At 61.8% G+C, this 18,868-nt stretch overlaps 1 protein-coding gene across 2 annotated transcripts in view; it reads left to right on the top strand.

The window, feature by feature from the left end:
- The window catches only part of NEK6 (NIMA related kinase 6), a gene marked incomplete at both ends in the record, with an annotated part of 33,161 nt that extends 16,309 nt beyond the window's left edge, over positions 1–16,852 (top strand). Inside the window, 3 exons of one of the 2 annotated variants that reach the window (XM_084236573.1) lie at positions 7,430–7,524; positions 14,242–14,355; positions 16,742–16,852. In XM_084236573.1, the coding sequence (XP_084092699.1) occupies positions 7,430–7,524; positions 14,242–14,355; positions 16,742–16,852 (320 nt within the window). Of the gene's footprint in view, positions 1–7,399; positions 7,525–14,241; positions 14,356–16,741 lie in introns of both variants that reach the window. The other variant, XM_084236572.1, reaches the window with a different exon arrangement.
- Between the last annotated feature and the right edge of the window lie 2,016 nt (positions 16,853–18,868).

Genomic DNA, 18,868 nt, shown 5'->3' with positions numbered 1-18,868 from the left:
CTGACCTGAGCACATGACATTTCTTTTTAAAGTATTTTTTTTTAAGATTATTATTATTTTTTAATTTTTTTTAATAGAGGCATGTTTTATTTATTTATTAGTTTGTTTGTTTGTTTTGTTTATACATGCACTGGGTACAGTCAGAAGCGCGGGAGGGTGAGAGAATTCACCAGAGCCAGAGCGGGGAGCAGAGCAGGCAGAAGGACTGAAGTACACTGCTGAGGGGAGCAGCGGGCGGCAGGAGAGGTCTGCGCGCCATGTGGGACCCTCGCCCAGCGGCCGGGGATCAAACCGGCGCTGCAGAGGCTGCGGGCAGCTTCGCAACCCAGCGCTCAACCGCTGCGCCACCAGGGAGGCCCTGAGCGTTTGACATTTTGTTCATGCCTCAAATAGTTCAAGGGTCAGCACGATCCTTACTGTTTGCAAACGAAGAATCCAAACTGCAGGGAGCTGGAAGGGTCTCCTGACCCTCCTCCCCACGGCCAGGGTCCTGGAAAGATGCCGCGTGACTCCCCCCGGGCCCCGGCCACCAGCTCCCCTTCCTGGGAGGAAACCTTGTCTCTCCCGGTCCCCTCAGAAAATCAGTGTCCGTTTGGGGCTGGTTTCCTCTGTGGCAGGAAATCCTAGGGAAACTGTCTGAGAGGAGAGTTGAAGGCGCTGCCTCCTGCCCCCTGTCACTCCGGCCTCAGCCCTTCCCTGTCTCGCTGCGGAAAAGGCTAACGCGTCAGAGCCGGTTAGGGTCACGTCGTGGGGGACAGGCAGAACCCGGGCTCATCTGACAGCGAGAGTTTCTCGGCTCGGGCTGCTGCACTTATTATATTAATGAGGAGCAACGGGAACTCGGGGCAAGGCCGCCTGCGTGAGCCCGACTCTTCCGAGGCCTCTGAGCAGCCGGCCGGGCCACGTGATGGGTGGAAGGAGCGAGCCCCCCTCCCCGGGGCTGCCCGTGTCCCGAGAGGCCTGCACGGGGCCCCACACCCCGGACTGCGGCCAGGCTCCGGAAGTCTTAGACACAGCGAAGACCCCTTCTCGCAGAGAGCTCCTGCAAGCGGCTCGCCAGGTCCTGCACGCGAGGTCCGCTGCAGATGGAACTAATTGCCACCGCTTCACGACTCGGGAAGGGCCGGGCTCCCTCCCATGCTGTGCGTGGGCATGAATTAGGCATCCACTGCATCTATGCGCACCTACTACGTGGGGATGCAGCCGTGGCCCCCCTGTTGTCCCGGCAACCACCCAGTCTCCCAAAGGTGCCGACCCACAGCCGGGTTCGTGCAGATCCCCTCTGCTCCTGCCTCCTCCTCCCCCGGCGCCCTCCCCGCCTCTGTATTTGCTAACACGGGGCTGGCATGAAAGGGCATTAGTCATGCCATGGCCGGGCTGACAGGTGCGGTACCCAGCAGTGGCAGAGCGGCTGCCTCGGTGTCAGGAATAGGAGCCGTAATTAGAGCGCGGAACAGAATGAGCGTCAGACGAATTACCAGGCAGCAGATCATATTTGTCAGAAAGGATTGCATACATAAAAATTAAGTGACAGTACACGCCGGCGTAATGAAAGAAAAATGAAAGATTTGCCTATACACAGCTCACAAGCTACAAGCAAGTGTCTCGCTCCGAGCAACGGCAGCAGCTGCAAGACAGATCGCGGGGCCGGGAGAGCAGGCCCTGCTCCCTGACAGGGCTGGGCGGGGTGGGCAGGCGGGGCGCCCGGGGAGATGCACAGCACAGCGCAGAGGGGTCCCGGGGCCGCCTCCCGCCTGGCCCCCACCACCCCGATCCCAGCAGGCCAGGACACTGGAAAGGTTGGCCCAGAATCTTGCTTTAGCAGGTAGAGCCAAGGCTCCAGGGGTGGGTGGGAGGGGTGGAAGGGCACATGCGGCCCGTTCCTCACTCACCAGCCATGTGTTGGCACTTTCAGGGGCCCGGACTGTCAGGATGAGGCAGGTGGACACCAGAGAGGGAGGGGCGTGTCTCAAGAGGACGGCAAATGAGGAATGGAGGCTGGTCCGGGATGCAAACTGCAGCCCCTGAGCTGTTCATTCATTCATTCAAGAAGGATCTGTGCCTCCCCCACCCCGAACTAACAGCGGGGGCTGGGGGGTCTTCACAGAGACCTCGGCTCTGTCCTGATCGCACCCCAGGGGTGACCAGCCCCCCGGGTGGGAATGGTCAGAGCGGGTTTGGGGAGCTGGAAGCCCAGGTGCGGTGAGGTGGGCGCCTTTTGAAGCCAGGCGGGGCGCTGCGGCCAGAGCTGCGTGCTGGCACGGGGCAGGCAGGGAAGGGCCTCCAGCCACCTGAGCCACTTAGATGGGGGCCGCGTGTACCCGCAGACTTGCACCACCTGCCTTCATCTCTGAGACTCCGCGTGGAGCTAGAGAAAGGCATCGAAGGGACGTAATCTGAAATGAAGTCAGTGCTGGAAAAGCGCAGTGTTTTCAGCTTCTCCTGGGGGCTGCGCGTCGCGGGCTCAGCTGATCGTTTATTAGCAGAGGTGACCCTGGAGGGGTTTGTGTTGCTGCCCAAAGCGGGTGTGCCGGGCCGTGGGCCCAGCTTGTCTCCCGTAGGGAGAGAAGCTCTGGGCGCAGGGGACAGGCCCCCTCCCTTGGGGTGGAGGACGGTGGGGAACGGGCAGGGCTGTGAGGGGCTAGGCCAGCCTCTTCCGGGTGGCTGAGGTGGGGCCCCCAGGGCAGCAGCCTGGGAGGCAGGGGGAGAGGAGAGCCCTCAGGCTGTGGGGCCTGATTGGATGTTGGGGGCAGGAAGGCAGGAAGGGACTTTCACGGGGCTCCCCAGTGAGGTGAAAATGAAGCCGGGCTCGGGACTGGTCTCACAGCCATTTACGCGCCCTGCCCTCCTCACCACGCTCAGCCTTCCCTCCCCACCACCCTCTGCTTCCCAGAGTTCCTGGCAGGGGACCCCCCCAGACCCTTCCCTCCCCCACATCCGCGTGCCCAGGTAGTGCCTGCCTCAGTTTCCAGGGAGGGGCACAACCTCCAAAGGACAGGGGAGGATCTCAGAGACTGAGTTCAACCCCTCAGGGACTGAGCTTCACCAATGGGGAAACTGAGGCTGGGGAACTGAGGCAGCGAGGGGGCTATAGCTCTCAGCTGGTGAGTGGCTGGGCCGGGTTCAGACCTACTGGGTGCAGCTTCAAGTCCATCCAGGCCTGGCCTGTGCCAGGCGGAGCCACCCACCCCCAAGTCCCCTCTGCTGGATGCTGTCTTCAAGGGGCCCCCGTGTCTCCAGCTGTTTGCCAAATCACGGGGGAGGAAGCCCTGCTCCAGCCGCCAGCCTCTCCCCGGCGTGAAGCCTCTGCCGTTCTTACAGCTAATGAACATGTTTCAAACACTGCGGACGTTTCAAAACACCGCCAAGTTTGTGTTGACAGGAGTGGGGCGTGCTGGGAAGCGGGCCCCTTTAATCAGCCACCAGCTTTGAGGTCCGTGTCCTCCTCTGATACCTGGGCGTCTGAAATCCGGGCGTTCCAGGTAAAGATGCGGAGGGCTGGGTTCGGCAGGCGGCTTTCCTCCTCCACAGCTCCAGCCCCGGCTGCGAGGAGAGGCCGTGGGCGCAGGGCTCCTGGAGGCTGCAGGGGAGAGGGCTGGAGGGGGCTGCGGCCCGGCTGCCTGGCCCTGCCGCCTGGCCCTGCCATGGCACATCCCCTGAGCACAGCGGGAGGGGTGGGGACCTGCAGCCGCCTCTAGAAGTGCTCAGGGGTCTCCCTGGGGCAGGCCATGCCCTCCCGCACCCACCTCACGATAGCTCCTCCTGCCCTTCCCAGCATCGCTGCTGCCCCGGGTTTTCTGGAAGCCGCCTCCCGGGGCCGCTGCAAGCTCGGACGTCTTTGAAGTCTCTTGCTTTACCTTTAAAACTTATGCAAGTTGTGCCTTGTGCTTTAGAAATGTTTGCGCATTTGTTGTTAAAGCAGCTTTTAAAACCAGGTTTTAAGGACTTATTCCTGGGGAAAGCTGGCAAAGCAGTTCGAGGCCTGTGTTCAGCCCCTGCGGCTTTACACGCCCCTGGCACACTTGAGAGCCCCCCAAGAGGCCTGGAGAGTCCGCCTGGAGGCAAGGACAGGGCCCGCCAGGGAGCAACGGTTTTCATGCCGCATGAATTCATTTGCTCCGCAGATGTTTCTGGGCTTCTGAAAAATGAACAGGTGGGCAAGGCTTTGCACAGCTCCTCGCAGGCTGTGACAGCAAGATCTTCTGGGAGCTGTGAGAGGTGCAGGTGGCCAAGTCCTAGGCCTGGAGAGTCTGCACCCCCAGGCCTGGGGCTGGGCGGGGTCCAGATGGCTAACAAACTCCTCTAGGTGATTCAGGCTTTCTTTGATCAGTGAGCCCCTCGGGACTCTTCCTGGGACAGGCAGCTCCCCTGGTGGGAGGGCTCTCGCTCCTGGGAGGCTCAGCACAGCATCTGGGCTCAGTTCACACTGTAGACAGAAGGACGGATGATGAATGACAGACAGACATGGATGGGTGGGACATGGAGGAATGAAGGATGGATGGAGGGATGGACGGACAGGCAGGTGGATGGATGTGTGGGTGGGTAACAGATGAGGGGGTGGCACATGCAGCGCTGGCATCTTAGCAGAAGTCTCACGTGCATTTGCCTTCTTCTTACATCGGTGGAACTGGTTCAAAGCAGAAAGGAGTAGAAGGCTGGGGTGGAGAGCAGAGGGGAAGGGGAGTACTCCCTAACCTTTCTCTCTACCTGTGCCCCAAGATATCACCGCGAACAGGGCTGAATCAGGCACCTGGAGCCCCAGCAGAGCGAGACACTCGTGACAGGGCAGAGGGACCAGGGGAGCAATCCGGCCTCACGGAGCAGCTCACTCTCCCCGGCCAGGAGGGGCAGCTCAAGCTGGACCTTGCAGGAGCTGCGAACAGCTGGGCCGCAGCCAGCGCTGCGACGTCACAGAGGCTGACGGAAGAGCAGGCTGGGGTGGCCAATTGGGAGAGGGAGGGGCACCCACCAAAAAGCCTCCACCCTCCTGCAGCCCTGCGCCAAAGCCCGGCCTCTCTGCGAGTCGCGCCCCCACACCCCTCCTGTAGACACCCCGGTGGAGCTGAAATGAGCAAAGGGCACTATGGAGGGAGGCAGGAGGTCGGCCAGGGCGGCCCCACCCCGGGACGAGGGCATCAACCAGGGGCCCCAGGTGTGTGCGTCCGGTTGAGAGCTCTGCCGGCCCCCGCTGGAGACGGGCCTCGTCCTCCCTCCCTGACGCCTGTGTGTACCCCATGGGCACCCCACCCAGGTCAGGGCAGGAGCCCAACAGCCCAGCCAGCACATCCGTGCACAGCTCGGCCGCTGCAGTTGCTCGCAGTCTGGCCTCAGGCCCACTGTGCCACGGATCCGCTTGGATCTCTCCCGTGGTTCGGACGTGGCTCCCTCCAGGCCAGTGCACCACGAGGCTGCACTGGAGCCCGCCTGGGCTCCCAGTAGAATCCGCAGGACTCACTTGTTGACTGACAGCGCTTGCTGCTGAACAGCAATGAGCACCCCCTCCCATGTCAGCATAAAGCCTGCTGACAGGATGACGGTTCTCAAGAACACATACTTAAGTGATGGCTGCTGTCCTTGTTTAGGGATTATGGCCACAAAGGGTGCTCGGTGTCCCGAGAGCTACCCCAGGGCTAGACACTCGAGCTAAGATGGAGCCTCTTGGGGAGCCAGCAGGGGGATAAACCGGGCGTCGGGCTGCAAGACAAAGGTGTTGGCACGGACCAGGGTGTGGGTTCAAGGAGCCGTGAGCCCCTGCTTAGAAGGACGCCCCGAGCGAGCGGTCCTCGCAGACGGGGATGTCGGCCCTGGCCCCTTGGCCGGAGCTCAGCGCCGAGAGGGGCTTCTCCCGCCCGTCTCTGGTGGGCTGAGAAAACAAGACTATAAGGTTTGCAAACAGCTGTGCTTTTTTTTTTTTTTTTAATAGAGGCATGTTATTTATTTATTTGTTTGTTTGTTTGCGTGCTTGTTTGTTTTTTGTTTATCCAAGCACTGGGTACAGTCAGAAGCGCGGGAGGGTGAGAGAATTCACCAGAGCCAGAGCGGGGAGCAGAGCAGGCAGAAGGACCGAAGGACACTGCTGAGGGGAGCAGCGGGCGGCAGGAGAGGTCTGCGCACCATGTGGGATCCTCCTCCGGTGGCCGGGGAGCAACCGGGGATCGAACCGGCGCCGCAGAGGCTGCGGGCAGCTTCTCAACCCAGCGCTCAACAGCTGCGCCACCGGGGCGGCCCAGCTGTGCTTTTTCAATGCAGAAAACCGTCTTTGATTTGTGAGGATGGGCTTCCTCCCTGGTCCGGTGTTAGACTGCCTTTGCTTTGGGGTTTGCTTTACTTGGGAAAATTAAGTTGCCCACCCCGTGTTTACCCCAAAGTATCTTCTGCCCATGGAATGTCGGGCCCCTGCTCTTTGAGCCCAGCTCACTAAGCCAGTTCTGAAGCGGTTCTGGTCCCAGGCGCCCACTTGTTTCTTTGGTGGGGGATGTCCCTCCCCAAGACCCCGAGCGCCCCTCAGGCACCGTTTCCTTTGACACCAGACTCCCCACGCTCCGGTCGGAACTGCAGCCACCAGCACCCATGGGTGGCACCTCAAGCCACGGCTTTGCATGTTTGGGTCTCAGTTTCCCCATCTGTGAAATGGGGACTGCCAGGCACACGGGTGAGCTGGCACAGGCGACCTGCGTGGTGGGCGCTAGTGGTGGGCGTTTTCTTCTCACTGTTGAGAGCTGTATCGGGGATCTCCCAGCTGGGCAGGGTAGAGGCAGGAAGGGGCCCAGAGCAGGTTTTCTGATCCAGCAGACCGGGTAAAGGAGGAGTCAGAGTCCTCAGTGGCTTTTGCAGGTCTCTTATCTAGATTTACCAGGTACACGGCAGGCAGGGGTGCTGGGGGGCCGGGAGGCTGGCAGGCCTCCCAGCCCCCAGCAAGTCTTCACTCTGTCTGGGCTCTCTGGCCTTCTCTCGTGTTGCTTCTCTGCTCTCCTGCTTCTCTGCTTCTGTTCGTTCTCGGCTTCTGCTGGCGTCCCCGTGACGCCGCCTTTATAAACTCAGTCTCTCAGCCCAGGTGCGCCCACTTCAGGTGCCCGCCATCGGGCATGCACTCAGGACCACAGGGTTCCCTCATCTGTCCTAATGGCGGGAGGGCAGAATAGCCTGATGCTTTTTCCTTACCCCACAGGCAGTCACTTTAACGAACATTCAGGCACCGCCTTCCCAGAGCCCCCGGGCAGTTGGCCCCCACCTGATTCTTAGGTCTGGGCGGGTCCCGGACCGCCTTAACGGGGCCCCACCAGCACAGACACCTCCAGCTGGCCCAGCCCCTCGTTTGACAGACGAGGGACAGGTGCCGATCAGGGGCTCTCCCCAGGCCCCACCCGACCCCGCCCGCAGGCCCAGGCCGCGCCCACAGCCTCAGCACCCACCCCTTGCTGTGTTTCAGTGGGGACGCCCTACTACATGTCTCCCGAGCGCATCCACGAGAACGGCTACAACTTCAAGTCGGACATCTGGTCTCTGGGCTGTCTGCTGTACGAGGTGAGCGTCCGCCCAGCTCAGCGGCATTTTCGGGGCGTGCGTGGTGGGCTCAGCTCTGGGGGGTGTGGGGGCAGGAAGGACCCCAGAGCAGGTTCTCTGGTCCAGCAGACCGGGTAACGGAGGAGTCAGAGTCCTCAGTGGCTTGTGCAGGTCTCTTCCTTAGATTTACCGGGCATATGGCAGGCAGGGGGGCCGGGGGGCCGGGCGGCTGGCAGGCCTCCCAGCCCCCAGCAAATCCTCACTCTATCTGGGCTCTCTCTGGCCTTCTCTCGGCTTCTTTGCTCCTTTCTCGGCTTCTGCTGGCGTCCCCAGGACGCCGCCCTTAGAAGCCTAGTCCCAGCCCAGGTGAATCCCATTCCACAGGCCACACCCCACTCCAGGGGCCGCCAGCAGGCATGCGTTCAGGACCGCGGGGTCCCGTCATCCATCCTGACGGCGGGAGGGCAGAAAGCCGGTCCTTTTCACCTTACCCTACAGGGGGAAACCCCGGGGGTCGTGGTGTCCGCCTGCGGCCTTGGTACATCAGGGCCCTGTCCTTCTCCGCCCACTGTCAGCCTGCGGAACTGTCAAGGCCTGTGGGCCCCAGGGTAAGGCAAGCGGGACCGGGGGGCCCCCCAAAGTGCTCCATGCGGCAGAGGCTGACTCCTTCGGGACTGACCTCACAGACCTTGGGCATGAATTGAAGAAACAAGCTGCCCACGCCGGCCCACCCGGGGGCTGTGGCGGCTCTGTGGTCGGGGCCTTCCCTCCACCCTGCGTTCCGTACCAAGACTGTGAGCTCACAGCTGACGCTTGACAAGGCCTCAAGCTCACAGCCCCCCCCTTTCTGTGTCAGCGCCTTTTATCAGTCAGACATTGCATCGGAAAAGAGCGGCCTCTGGTTATAGACGAAGCCAGTGGAGCTGTGGCCCCTGGAGGCGTTGCGCCCGAGACCCCTGTCTTCTGGAGGCCGGGGTGGGGGGCTTAGGTGTCGGCCCTGACAGTAGGTGGGTGCAGACCCAGATTCACAGGGGCATCTGTGGCCCTTGCAATGAGGACCAGGCGGGGGCAGCCAGGTGGAGGCGTTGCCCCGGGGGTGGGGGGTGAGTGGGTGGGGGGTGCGGAGCATTCCCGGCCTTCACAGGCAGAGGAGGGCTGAAGGCTGAGCTGCGAATTCTCCCCCCACCGCTGTCTCTGCCTCCTGGCTGTGGGGGCCTCGGGCGTGGTTAGCAGGTGGGGGTGGGCCTGGGAAGGATGGGGTGCAGGAGGAGATGCGAGGGAGGGCAATTGTGTCGTTAGCAAGGGGAAAAAGCGATGCCTGTCAGCACCCTCCTCAGCGAGGACGAGGCAGCGCCCGCTTGTGATGACACCCCCACTGCTGTCTGGAAGGTGGGCCCACACCGCACAGGGCATGGGGCTGTTTTGTGTTTTGTTTTGCTGAGACTGCCCAGCACCAGACGGGCGACGCCCCAGCGGGGTCACTGGGTGGCGCAGAACCTCTGCCCAGCCCACGTTTGTGCCCCCAGACGAACCCTGATTTCAGGGTCTCTCCAGCCATCCCTCCCGGTCTGGTCACTTCTCCACGTGGACACAGTGGCCACCAGGGCTGCGGTGGCCTGCGACAGAGCCAAGTCCAGTTCGTGAGCTAACCTCCGGGGCTCCCACCTGAGGGGTTTCAGACCCTCCACTAAGTGGGCGTCTCCCCCAAAGGGTCAGTGTGAAGGGGCGTTGCTACCGGGTCTCCCCAGACCAAGCGAATGCCCTAAGTGCGGCAGGCGGGCTCCAACCACACGGGGGCGGGTGCCGCACACAAGCCGCGGCCCTTTGGGTGGAGAATGAAAGCTCCTGGTGTAGCCCAGACTTCCGTCAGAAGGACCTGAGTGTGAGGCCCAGCTCAGGGAGTAGCCGACCCTCCCCTGGGCGCCCAGTTGCCCAGAGTGTCAGATGAGGCACCCCCCGCCCTGTGCAAGCACCTGGCTTGGAGAGGCGCTCGACGTGGAGGGCGGCTGTTGTGTGATGCTCCCGCCCGCCATTCCCTTCTCCTCCCGCCGCTGACCCAGCTGTCCTGTGCCCCCGCCTCCGCCGTGAGGCTCCTGCAGCTGGCTGCTTTCCCTTTTTGCTTTGGCTGGTGGGAAGCCTCCATCCCGGTGGAGGACCCAGCTTGTTCTCTGCCTGCGTGACTGTTGTCCCTGCTCCAGATGGCTTGTCCCTTATTTTCCATGCTGCAGTGGGACTTCTGTAAGCCGATTCCTGCCGCTGTGAGCCCCGAGGGTCCCCAAATGTAAACAGACACACAGGCCGACCAGGGCATGACGGGCAGGCGCCCCTCCCCAGGGCCTGGCCGGGAGGATGGCAGCTGGCTCCCTGTGCCGGTGCCAAGCTGCCGACGAGAGCCAGCCCTCCTCCTGCCCCAGCCTTTGTCTCGGCTCCTGGAGGCGACGCAGCCTGGATGGCCCGTGGCGCCCGCCTCGGTGGTTTCTGGGTCAGGCAGCCCCCCGAGTCCTGGTCTTGGGCCCCTAAACACATGACTGACGAGCGAGCAGTGGTGTTAGTGGCTCCCAGCATGGGGGCTCGGCTCGGCTGAGTTGGTTTATTTGCTGGCAGTGTGTGGGCCACGCAGCGTGCAGCCAGGGAGGGACGCGGCAGCGGGCAGTCATGAAATCAATCGGTCGAGTCCCAGGGGCACTGACGACCCAGGGCAGCAGGCCCTGGTCTGACCCAGTGGCCCCACCCGCCACAGACGAGGGCCTGTGTGGTGGGCCGGCCAGCCCTCGGCATGTGACGGCGGCCGGTGGGGCTACCGGGCGGCCACCCTCTCCCACACCCAGCCCTGCAGGGCTGCATGAGGGTATTTTCGGGGGTAAGGGGAGGTGGGCAGCCGCATCTGAGCCCGGCCTCGGTAATTGGAAGGAAATGCCCACCTACACAGCTCCCACCCCACACAGCCTGCAGTGTCTTCCAGGGGCTCCGCACCCACACTCCCTCCAGGCCATGCCTGAGGGTTCAGTGGGCCGCCAGGGCCCCTGGGCAGCCCTCCCCTCCCCCAGCCCTGACTGGAAACCCCACAAGCTCTGCATTCGTTCCTGTGGCTGCTGTAACAAATACCCCAGAGCTGATGCTTCATGCAACCTAAAACCATTCTGTGCAGTTCTGGAGCCAGAAGTCCAGTGTCGGCGTCACTGTAACGAAGTCCAGTGTCCTGGCCGGCTGCCAGCGGCCCAGCTGGGTCTGCAGGTTCTGGGGGGGGAATGTCCATTTCCTGGCCTTTTCTGTGGAAAATGAAAAGGCTGCCGAGATTCCTTGGCTCCTGACCCCTTCCTCGGGTCACTCCGACACAGCCCCTTGGCCCCCCTCTTAGAAGGACACACAGGGCTGTACATGGGGCCCACCTGGGTCACCCCGTGACTGGATTCTTAATTCAGTGACACCTGCCAGGGCCACCTGGTACAAGGCAACGCATCCACAGGCCCTGAGGATCACGATGCAGACGTCTTCGGGGGCCGTTTATTCAGCCCACCATACCCCTTCACCCGGCTGTCCAGATGCCCACCCAGGACCTCCTTGAGGTCACCCTTACAAGCTGATGTTGACCCGCAGCTAGTGAGGAGCCGCCTCAGAGCGCGGCCCCTGCCACGCCCTTCAGGGGTAGGGTCTAGGGGGACCCTCCAGGAGGCCAACGTCAGGGCAAACAGGCCCGACACCCCCGACGCTGGGCGTGGCAGTGCCCCAGGTGAAACACAAGAACCGTACCAGGCTGGTCTCAGCTGGGCGGGGAGGGAGGACATGGAGGCTCAGCGAGGTGGAGAGACTTCCCAGGGTCACACAGCCCTGGTGTGCTGCATGATTCAAGGGTGCTCCCGTGGACAAAGGCCAGGCCTGACCTGAAGCAGGGCCTCTCCCCTGCCCCCTAGCCCCTGCGGCAGGCGTGACCAGGACACTAGTGGAGAAGGAGCCGCCGAGCCCCTGTGAGGGGAGGGCCAAGCCGCTCCAGTGCTCCGGGAGCCCCCAGCAGAGCCGCCCCGGCTTGGCCATGTGGGAAGGCCTGGTGCTTTATTTTCATTACCCAGCACGCACCGTGGAGCCTCCCAGTAGGCGGCCTGGGCTCTGCAGAATTTATTTATTTACATGGGAACTCAGCTTCGAGCACGGAGCTGAAGGAATGGTTCATTTGGCGCCAGCCCCAGGCTCCTCGGCAGGGGCCTGCCCACAGCAGCCTTCAGGGCCAGGGGACAGGCCCAGCAGGAGAGCAGGCAGGGCCAGGCCAGGGGTCAGCTGGGCCGTGTCCGACTCCTGCTCTGGAATTCTGGCTTGGGCCGGAGAACGGAGTGGTCGGGATGCCCCCCTGCCCCGTCACGGGGGAGAGAGGTGCTGTGCCCCTGGGTTTGCCCGTCACTCCAGGACGTGCTTGGGAGACACTGGGTGACACAGTGGGTGCCAGAGGCGGAGCCTGTCCCCTCTGAAGTCAGCTGCCCCTTCTCTCCCTGACATCTCAGATCATGCACCAGCCCTCCCGGCGGGCCTGCGCCCGGCCGTGTGCCATCCTCAGGGGGAAGAGCCCCGCATTCAAGGAGCAACCCCAGGCCGTGGCTCCGGCCCTTCCAAGAGGCGGCCAGCCTGAGAGGCAGTCCCTGCCCTGCCTGGCCAGTCCACGGCGGCCGGCTGCCCCCGGGGATAGCTCACTGGGGTAATTGTTCTACTCGCAGCCTCTCCGGCAGCCCCAGAGGCCCCTGCGCAGCGGTGCCCTGGCCGGGGAGGCCGTGGCTGACAGCGGGAGGGGGCGCAGGCGAAGCTGCGGGGCTGGACCTGCATTGGGGGTGGAAGCCGGCAGCGATGGGCAGGGCAGGCCAAGAGGCTCCTCCATATGCCCCCACCCTGTTAAGCAAGCCCCCCCACCCCACCCCCACCCCCCGGGTGGGAGGGGGCCCCGGGGCGGGGAGGGAGGCCAAGGGTGCGGCAAGTGCGGGGCTTATCACCCACCAGCCTTTGGGGCCCTTTTGGAGCCCCGCACAGCGGGATCAGATGGGACTGGCCTGTCGGGAGGACTGCCCTGCCCTCTCGGGGGCCCGACACCCGGAAAACCGGGGAATGCATGGGCGGGGCCAACATTTAAACATCCCTTCCACTCTGAACAGAGCAGTTTTCCTGGAAAATCCGTCCTAATCCACCAGCCATGACTTAGGAGGGCACCCTGGTCGCCCTGGTGACCGCCTCGGAGCTCCCGCTGCCCTCTGCTGTGCCAACGGGTGTCCTTTTGAAACCGCCCCATTAGCCGTTTGCACCCGAGGTTCTCATCTTAATGACTGGGAATGTGTGGCCCCGAGCCCGTCTCGCGCTGGCGGTGAAGCCAGAGTCCGGCTGGCGGAGCCCTCAGTGGCCCGGGCCTCCCCCTCCAGGTGCCAGCACCACCCCCACAGCCCACCCGCAAGGGCCTCCTCAGTGGGGCCAACCCCCGGCTTTAGGCACCTGAGCCCCCAAGCCCCGCCCTGGGCAGACACCTGCACCTGGGTCAGGGGAAACCCCAGTCTCAGGCCACACTCTGCTGCCCCCCTTCCATCCCCCCACCCTCCGTGAACCAAACTCTGAAGCCTCCCCGGATGCTTCTGGAGTCAGGAGTCAGGCCCTGCCCTGTGGTCCCCAAGCCCATTCATGGGGGTGAACAGGAGACGGGGGCAGAGCAGGAGACTCAGGCCCTCACGCACACCCCCAGCTGCCACCGGGAGGGGCTGGGCGCTCGGCCTCGGCTGCCCAGGCGTCTCTGGCGGGGAGTCCGCGGGCGTGGCCCCGGGGCAGCTGGGCTCCTCAAAGGACGGCCAGACGGGGGACCGCACGGGGGACCGCACCGGCGGCAGGAAGCAGGCCGGGCTTGGCGGCGGGGGTGACAAGAAGCCCTTGAATCCCATTATGGATTAATCGGCAGATGGGGCCGCGGCGCCGTGCTGGGCTGCCACGCCGCCGCCTCTGGGCCGCCCACGGCCCCCACACGCCCCCCGTGAAGACGCCCTGAACCCTGCCCTGAGCACTGGGGTAGGGAGTCTGGCGGCCTGCAGAAGGGGGAGGCCCGGGCGTCCCCCAGCTGGGAGACACCCCCCCTGAGGCCACCACCGCCATCCCCCCGCTCCCACCCGGCGCCCCAGGAAGGGGCCCACCCTCGGGGCAGCTGGGTGCCCCGGCCTCCTGGAGAGCCAGGCCTCACCACTGCCCTGCAGGGGGAGCCTCTTCCCCTTTTGCGGAAGAGCAGGGGCGCAAAGGCTGGAGACACGGCCAGGGGGTGCAGGGCGGTTTCCAGCAAGCCCGTGAGAACTAAAGCCAAAAATGAAATGCTCCCCCCACCCCCAAATCCTAGTCCTTAGGTAAGTAGAGCCTCCTGGGTTTATGAAGTAGACGTCCTCCCGCTGGCATTGCCTTGTGGAATATTAGGGGGTGCCCCAGGGAAGCCGCCGGGGCCCGGCTGACGCCCCCACCCCCCGAGCTGAGCCTGGCTCCCTGCACCTGCCCTTGAGCCCACGTCTTCCCCGCGCTGCCCTCGAAGTTGTCACCGAAACCCAGCCCCGCTCCATCTGCTTCCATGACAAGGATCGCGTCGAAACCGCCACTGTTTTTTTTGACTCCAGCTTCCTCAGGGCTTGGGGACGTGCGCTGGGCAGTTGCTGCTGGGAGGACTGGAGCAGGGCTCACCCCAGCTTGAGTGTCCCTCTGCCCGGCCTCGAGCTGAAAGCTCCTCTCTCGCCCCCTCTGCAGATGGCCGCTCTCCAGAGCCCCTTCTACGGTGACAAAATGAACCTGTTCTCCCTGTGCCAGAAGATCGAGCAGTGTGACTACCCGCCCCTGCCCGGGGAGCATTACTCAGAGAAGGTGAGTGGGCGGCCACCAGGGGCCAGGCCTGCCGAGGCCGGACCCGGCAGGGACAGCACAGCGTGGCCACAGACGTGACCCCTCACCACGCTTGTGGGGTCGCCGAGCTGTCCCGAGCTCGTCCCTCGTCCGTGACATGGGGCCGATCCCGGCAGCCGGGCCTCACGGGCCATGTAAGGGCCGAGCCCGCTCATGTGACAGACCCCCTCTGCCCCCGCCCCCACTAACATTGCACCCCACGGTCACCTGACGCAGGGCCGGTCGGAGCAGGTGCTCAGCAGGCATCAGCTACTGCTCTTGCTTCTGCTCACGGTGAGGGTCGCGGGAGATCGGGGGTCCGAGACCTCCCTGGGCCCGCCTCCCGGCCCACACCGAAGAGGCCAGGGCGCGGCCGGGTTGGGAAGCGTCTCCAGGTCCCCGCAAGGCACCTCGGGAGGAAGAGCCCCTGTGCTCTGCGGTGGGAGTTGGCAGGAAAGTTGGCGAGATTCCCCTCCCGAGTTCCTACTTGGCTGGTTTGCTCTTCTCATCTTCTAAATTTGGAGACTGTGCCCTTCGGAGCAAGAAGTCAGAGCCCCGCGCCTGGGGCACGTCACGACTTCTCTGTGCCTCAGTTTCCCATCTCTACAAGGGAACCCTAATCTCTGCCCCAGGGACATGGAGCTGACATGAATGAGTCCACGTCGAGCCCCCGGCCCTGGTCTCCCAAGTCAGTCACCCCAGCTCGCGAGGCTCCCCAAAGCATGCGCTCTCGCGGGCTCAGCCACCACCAGCAGCATTTCTGAGCTCGGTGTCCGGGCGCAGTGGTGCGGGAGCCCCTCGGCCACCTCACTTGTTACGTCACCTCTTATTTTCCTGTTTTCCGTTTCTGAACATTTTCAAGCATGTGCTTCGTGCCAGCCGCACCGTCTGCTTGACTCAGTTTGGTCAAGGCCAGCCACAGATGTTGGGGTTCCGTGTACGGGGTTCTGGGTCCCTCTGAGAAAGATCTCAGCAGGGTCCCCCATCAGCGGCACATGGCAGTTTTATAAGGGAAAAGTGCAGGCAAAATGCAGGCAAAGGCCGCGTATAAAAAGGGCAGTTTATTAGGAAGAAGAGACACCTGCACAGATGCAGACAGGCCGTTTTAGGGCAAGACCTGCGTTTTGCCAGAGCAGGGGGCATCCTTATAGAGTGTTCTTTGGGGCGATTCATTCGTTTGTAAAATGTTATCACTTTGCGGTCAGGTTGGGCCGGTTTTTTATAAAGACAGATAATCCTTTCTGACCACACTTCTGGTTCTGGAAACTTCCATAGCTGGGCTTAATCATGCCCACCCCCAGCTCTGGTTTTTGACCGTGGAGAACTTCATGCTTAATATTCTCCTCGAAGCTTCCATCAACAGCTACCTTCTCCTGAGCGCTAAGGAAACTGGCACTCTGGGCGTCCAGGCCACCGCAGGCTCAGCTGCCCCTGCCCAGCTTTCCGGTGTTTACGGAGCAGTGGACGCCTGCAGGGAGGGCCGTGCTGGTCGGAGGGGACACTTGCTCAAAATGCCTGACCTCAGGGATCCCTTTGTAGCAGGAAACCGACCCCGGTCCCTCCGCCTGAAACCCCTCACAGTGTGCTGGAGCCCCGGGGCCCCCACATGACCCCCCAGCGTCCCCAGACTCCCTGCACTTGGCCGCAGAGTCCACCTGTGCCCCCAGTGCAGGACCTCCCCTCTCCGCGCTGGGGCTCCTGACCCGACCCAACCGACCCTGCCGGGCGCCAGCCCTCCCAGCAGCAGGTATTTAAATACAAAAAAAAAAAAATGCAGTGAGCCCAGTGATGCAAGTTAAGATGTAGGCTTTTTAAGGTCATTATTTTAATTACCATTAAAATAATTGGCACTCCGGCTATCAGAAGGGAGGCGATCAGAGGCACATGTGCCCCTCCCCCACCCCAGGCTGGCGCTGCCTTCAGCGTCTGTATAATTAAAAGCTCCGTCTTTCGTGAGCACAATAAAGAGGCCAGGGGGTGGGCAGACTGCAGCCCTGCTGCATGTTAATGCATTTATTATGATCAATAAGCCCTTGCCTTGAGTGTAGTCCTCTGGTTTAGGCATCTGCGTGACTGACAGCAGACACACACACACACACACACACACACACACACACACCCCCCCCCAGTAGACAGTTGAAAGTTCAGAATTATTTGGAGGTGACAACTCTTGGGGCCTCAAGGTGCAATCTTTGGGGACAGACAGGCCGAGGCTAGGTCCTGGCACCCCACCCCCACCCCCAGTGGTCGCGACCATCCCTCACCCTCTACGCCTCATTCCTCATCTTCCAGCCACTGTGGGGGCGCGGTGCTGGGGCCGCCTCCTCCAGGCTGCTTTCTTAAGACTCCAAACCTCTCTCCTCTGCAGCTGCGAGAACTGGTCAGTATGTGCATCTACCCCGACCCGGACCAGAGACCCGACATCGGCTACGTGCACCAGGTCGCCAAGCAGATGCACGTGTGGAATTCAAGCACCTGAGGGGCCGCAGCAAGTCTCAGCAGAAGCCAGCACCACCTCGCCTTACTCGAGTCTTCTCTCCCAAGTGGCCACCCGGTAGCCTAGATCAACTGAGACAGGAGGGTGGGGGCGTCACAGTGGAGGTGTGCAGAACGGCTGGGGGGGCGCTGGCCACAGTTGCTGGTGGCCGCATTCGGAAGCCCTTTCTTTCAACGGTGGGACGGTCTCAGCGGGGTGGCCGGCGAGCCCCTGCCGTCCACCCCCACCCCATGGTACCCCGTGTATCCGGATGGTAATGTGAATCTTTTGGATAATCCCTTCAGTCAGCAAAGGCTTCTACTAACAGAATTGCAGGAGACCAGTTTGCGGTGAGCCTCTGCAAAGGGTAGTAGCAGTTTAGCTCTTAGACTCTCCTCAGACCACCAAGCTGTGTGCTTAATTTTACTCTGTTGTATAAGGATAACCTGGAGCTCATTTTTTAAAGTACAGCGGAGATTTTCCTACTATTTTTATCTACATAAAATGATGAAGGACAATGAGGACCCAGCTTCTGGCATCAAACTTCTGCGAGGAAGGCAAACAGAATTGGAAGGCCGCGTTTTCTACGCAGCTGGCTCAGCCCTCTCCCGCCCCAGCTGCCTGCCAGGCGCTTACCCCAGTCTGGGCGCTGGCAGCGCAGTTCCCCATCAGTGTTGAGCCTTTTCTTCCGTGGGAAGGCAGCGAGGGGTACAAAAAAGTTTCAGGGCTTGCCCTCAGGTGGTTCTCTGAACAAATTCTGGTTCAGCAACTCCAAGTATGACCTGGGCGAGTCTCTTGGCCTTTCCTAGTCTTCATTTTTTCATCTATGCTCTCAACCTTCAGGGTTGATGACAGAATTTGAAATAAAATGCCCAGCTCACACGTGATAATCCAAAAATGGCAGCCACACCCCCCTCACATGTGCAGTCTGCGGACCACGTCAGTCAACACACAACTGTGCAAGTGTAGGAAACCAGAAATGTGTTCATTCATCTCTTGTTCCCAAACAGGATTCACTGTGAAGACTAATTTATAAATGTGAACGTAAAGGAAAACTCAAACTCTGAAGGAAATAGTTGCAATTTTGTTTTTATCCTCAAGTTAATCCTCCAATGTCTAAGTTGTTTCACTGACTTGGTGACAGTTCAGCCTCCAGCGGGTGCCCGCCCGCCCCGCTGGTGTCCTGGTCGGGAGCGCTGCCCGCGGCTGACTCCCTGGGGATAAAGGCCGCGGGCGGGGCCCTGCTGTTTCCACCTGTGAACTCTTCTACTGTAACTCTGTGGGGCTTGAGATTTTCTTCAGATGCAACCTTTGCTTTGTACTTGCTCTCCGGGATTGAAATAAAATGGGGCCAGGTTACTCCTATGAGTGGCTGTGATTCATGGATGGTTTTAAAACAGCTTCACGTGGCAGCACAATTTCTTGAGGCGCCTTGAAGAAACTTCTCAGGCCCCAGACATTCTGAGTAATCCTGGAACTTTCTTAAGTTCCCCAGATAATTTTGATAGTATCTGCCAAGTTGCTGCCTTAACAATTCCATTGTTCTCCCTACTCTGCTCCTGGCGAGTCACAGGGCAGCTGGCCCACGCGGAGACCCCGGTGCCAGGCCTCCTTCGCTGGCCCCCAGCCCCGCTGTCTCCTGGCTGCACCGCTGATATCTTCCTGGCCCCAGACAGTTTGTTCGCAAGTATCCTGCTCTCAAGGCGCCCCCATGGCCGCGTCTCCCTGTGCGGGATCAGCTTCAGACACAGATGAACTAGCGCTCGGCACACTCCCGGGAGCTCTGCCTGCGGCACGGGATTTCAACCCCACACCAGGTTTGAGCGCTGGTGAAACGATCATGTCCAAACTGCTGCAAAAGTTAAGCCCCAAAGCACTCCCTTGGCTCGGTGAAGCTGGCCAAAGTGGAGCCTGCCGGTTGCTCGAAGCTCAGGCAGAGCAAACCGCCTGCCCAGCTGCCTTTCCCTGGTGTCAGAACCGAGCTGTGCTTGAGCAGCACGCCGGGGGGAGGGGTTCTCT

Source organism: Talpa europaea, assembly GCF_964194135.1.
Source record: "Talpa europaea genome assembly, chromosome: 7".
NCBI classification, from domain to species: Eukaryota; Metazoa; Chordata; class Mammalia; order Eulipotyphla; family Talpidae; genus Talpa; species Talpa europaea.
The sequence above is the reverse complement of the archived record's forward strand: the minus strand, read 5'-3'. Positions and strand labels throughout refer to the sequence as shown.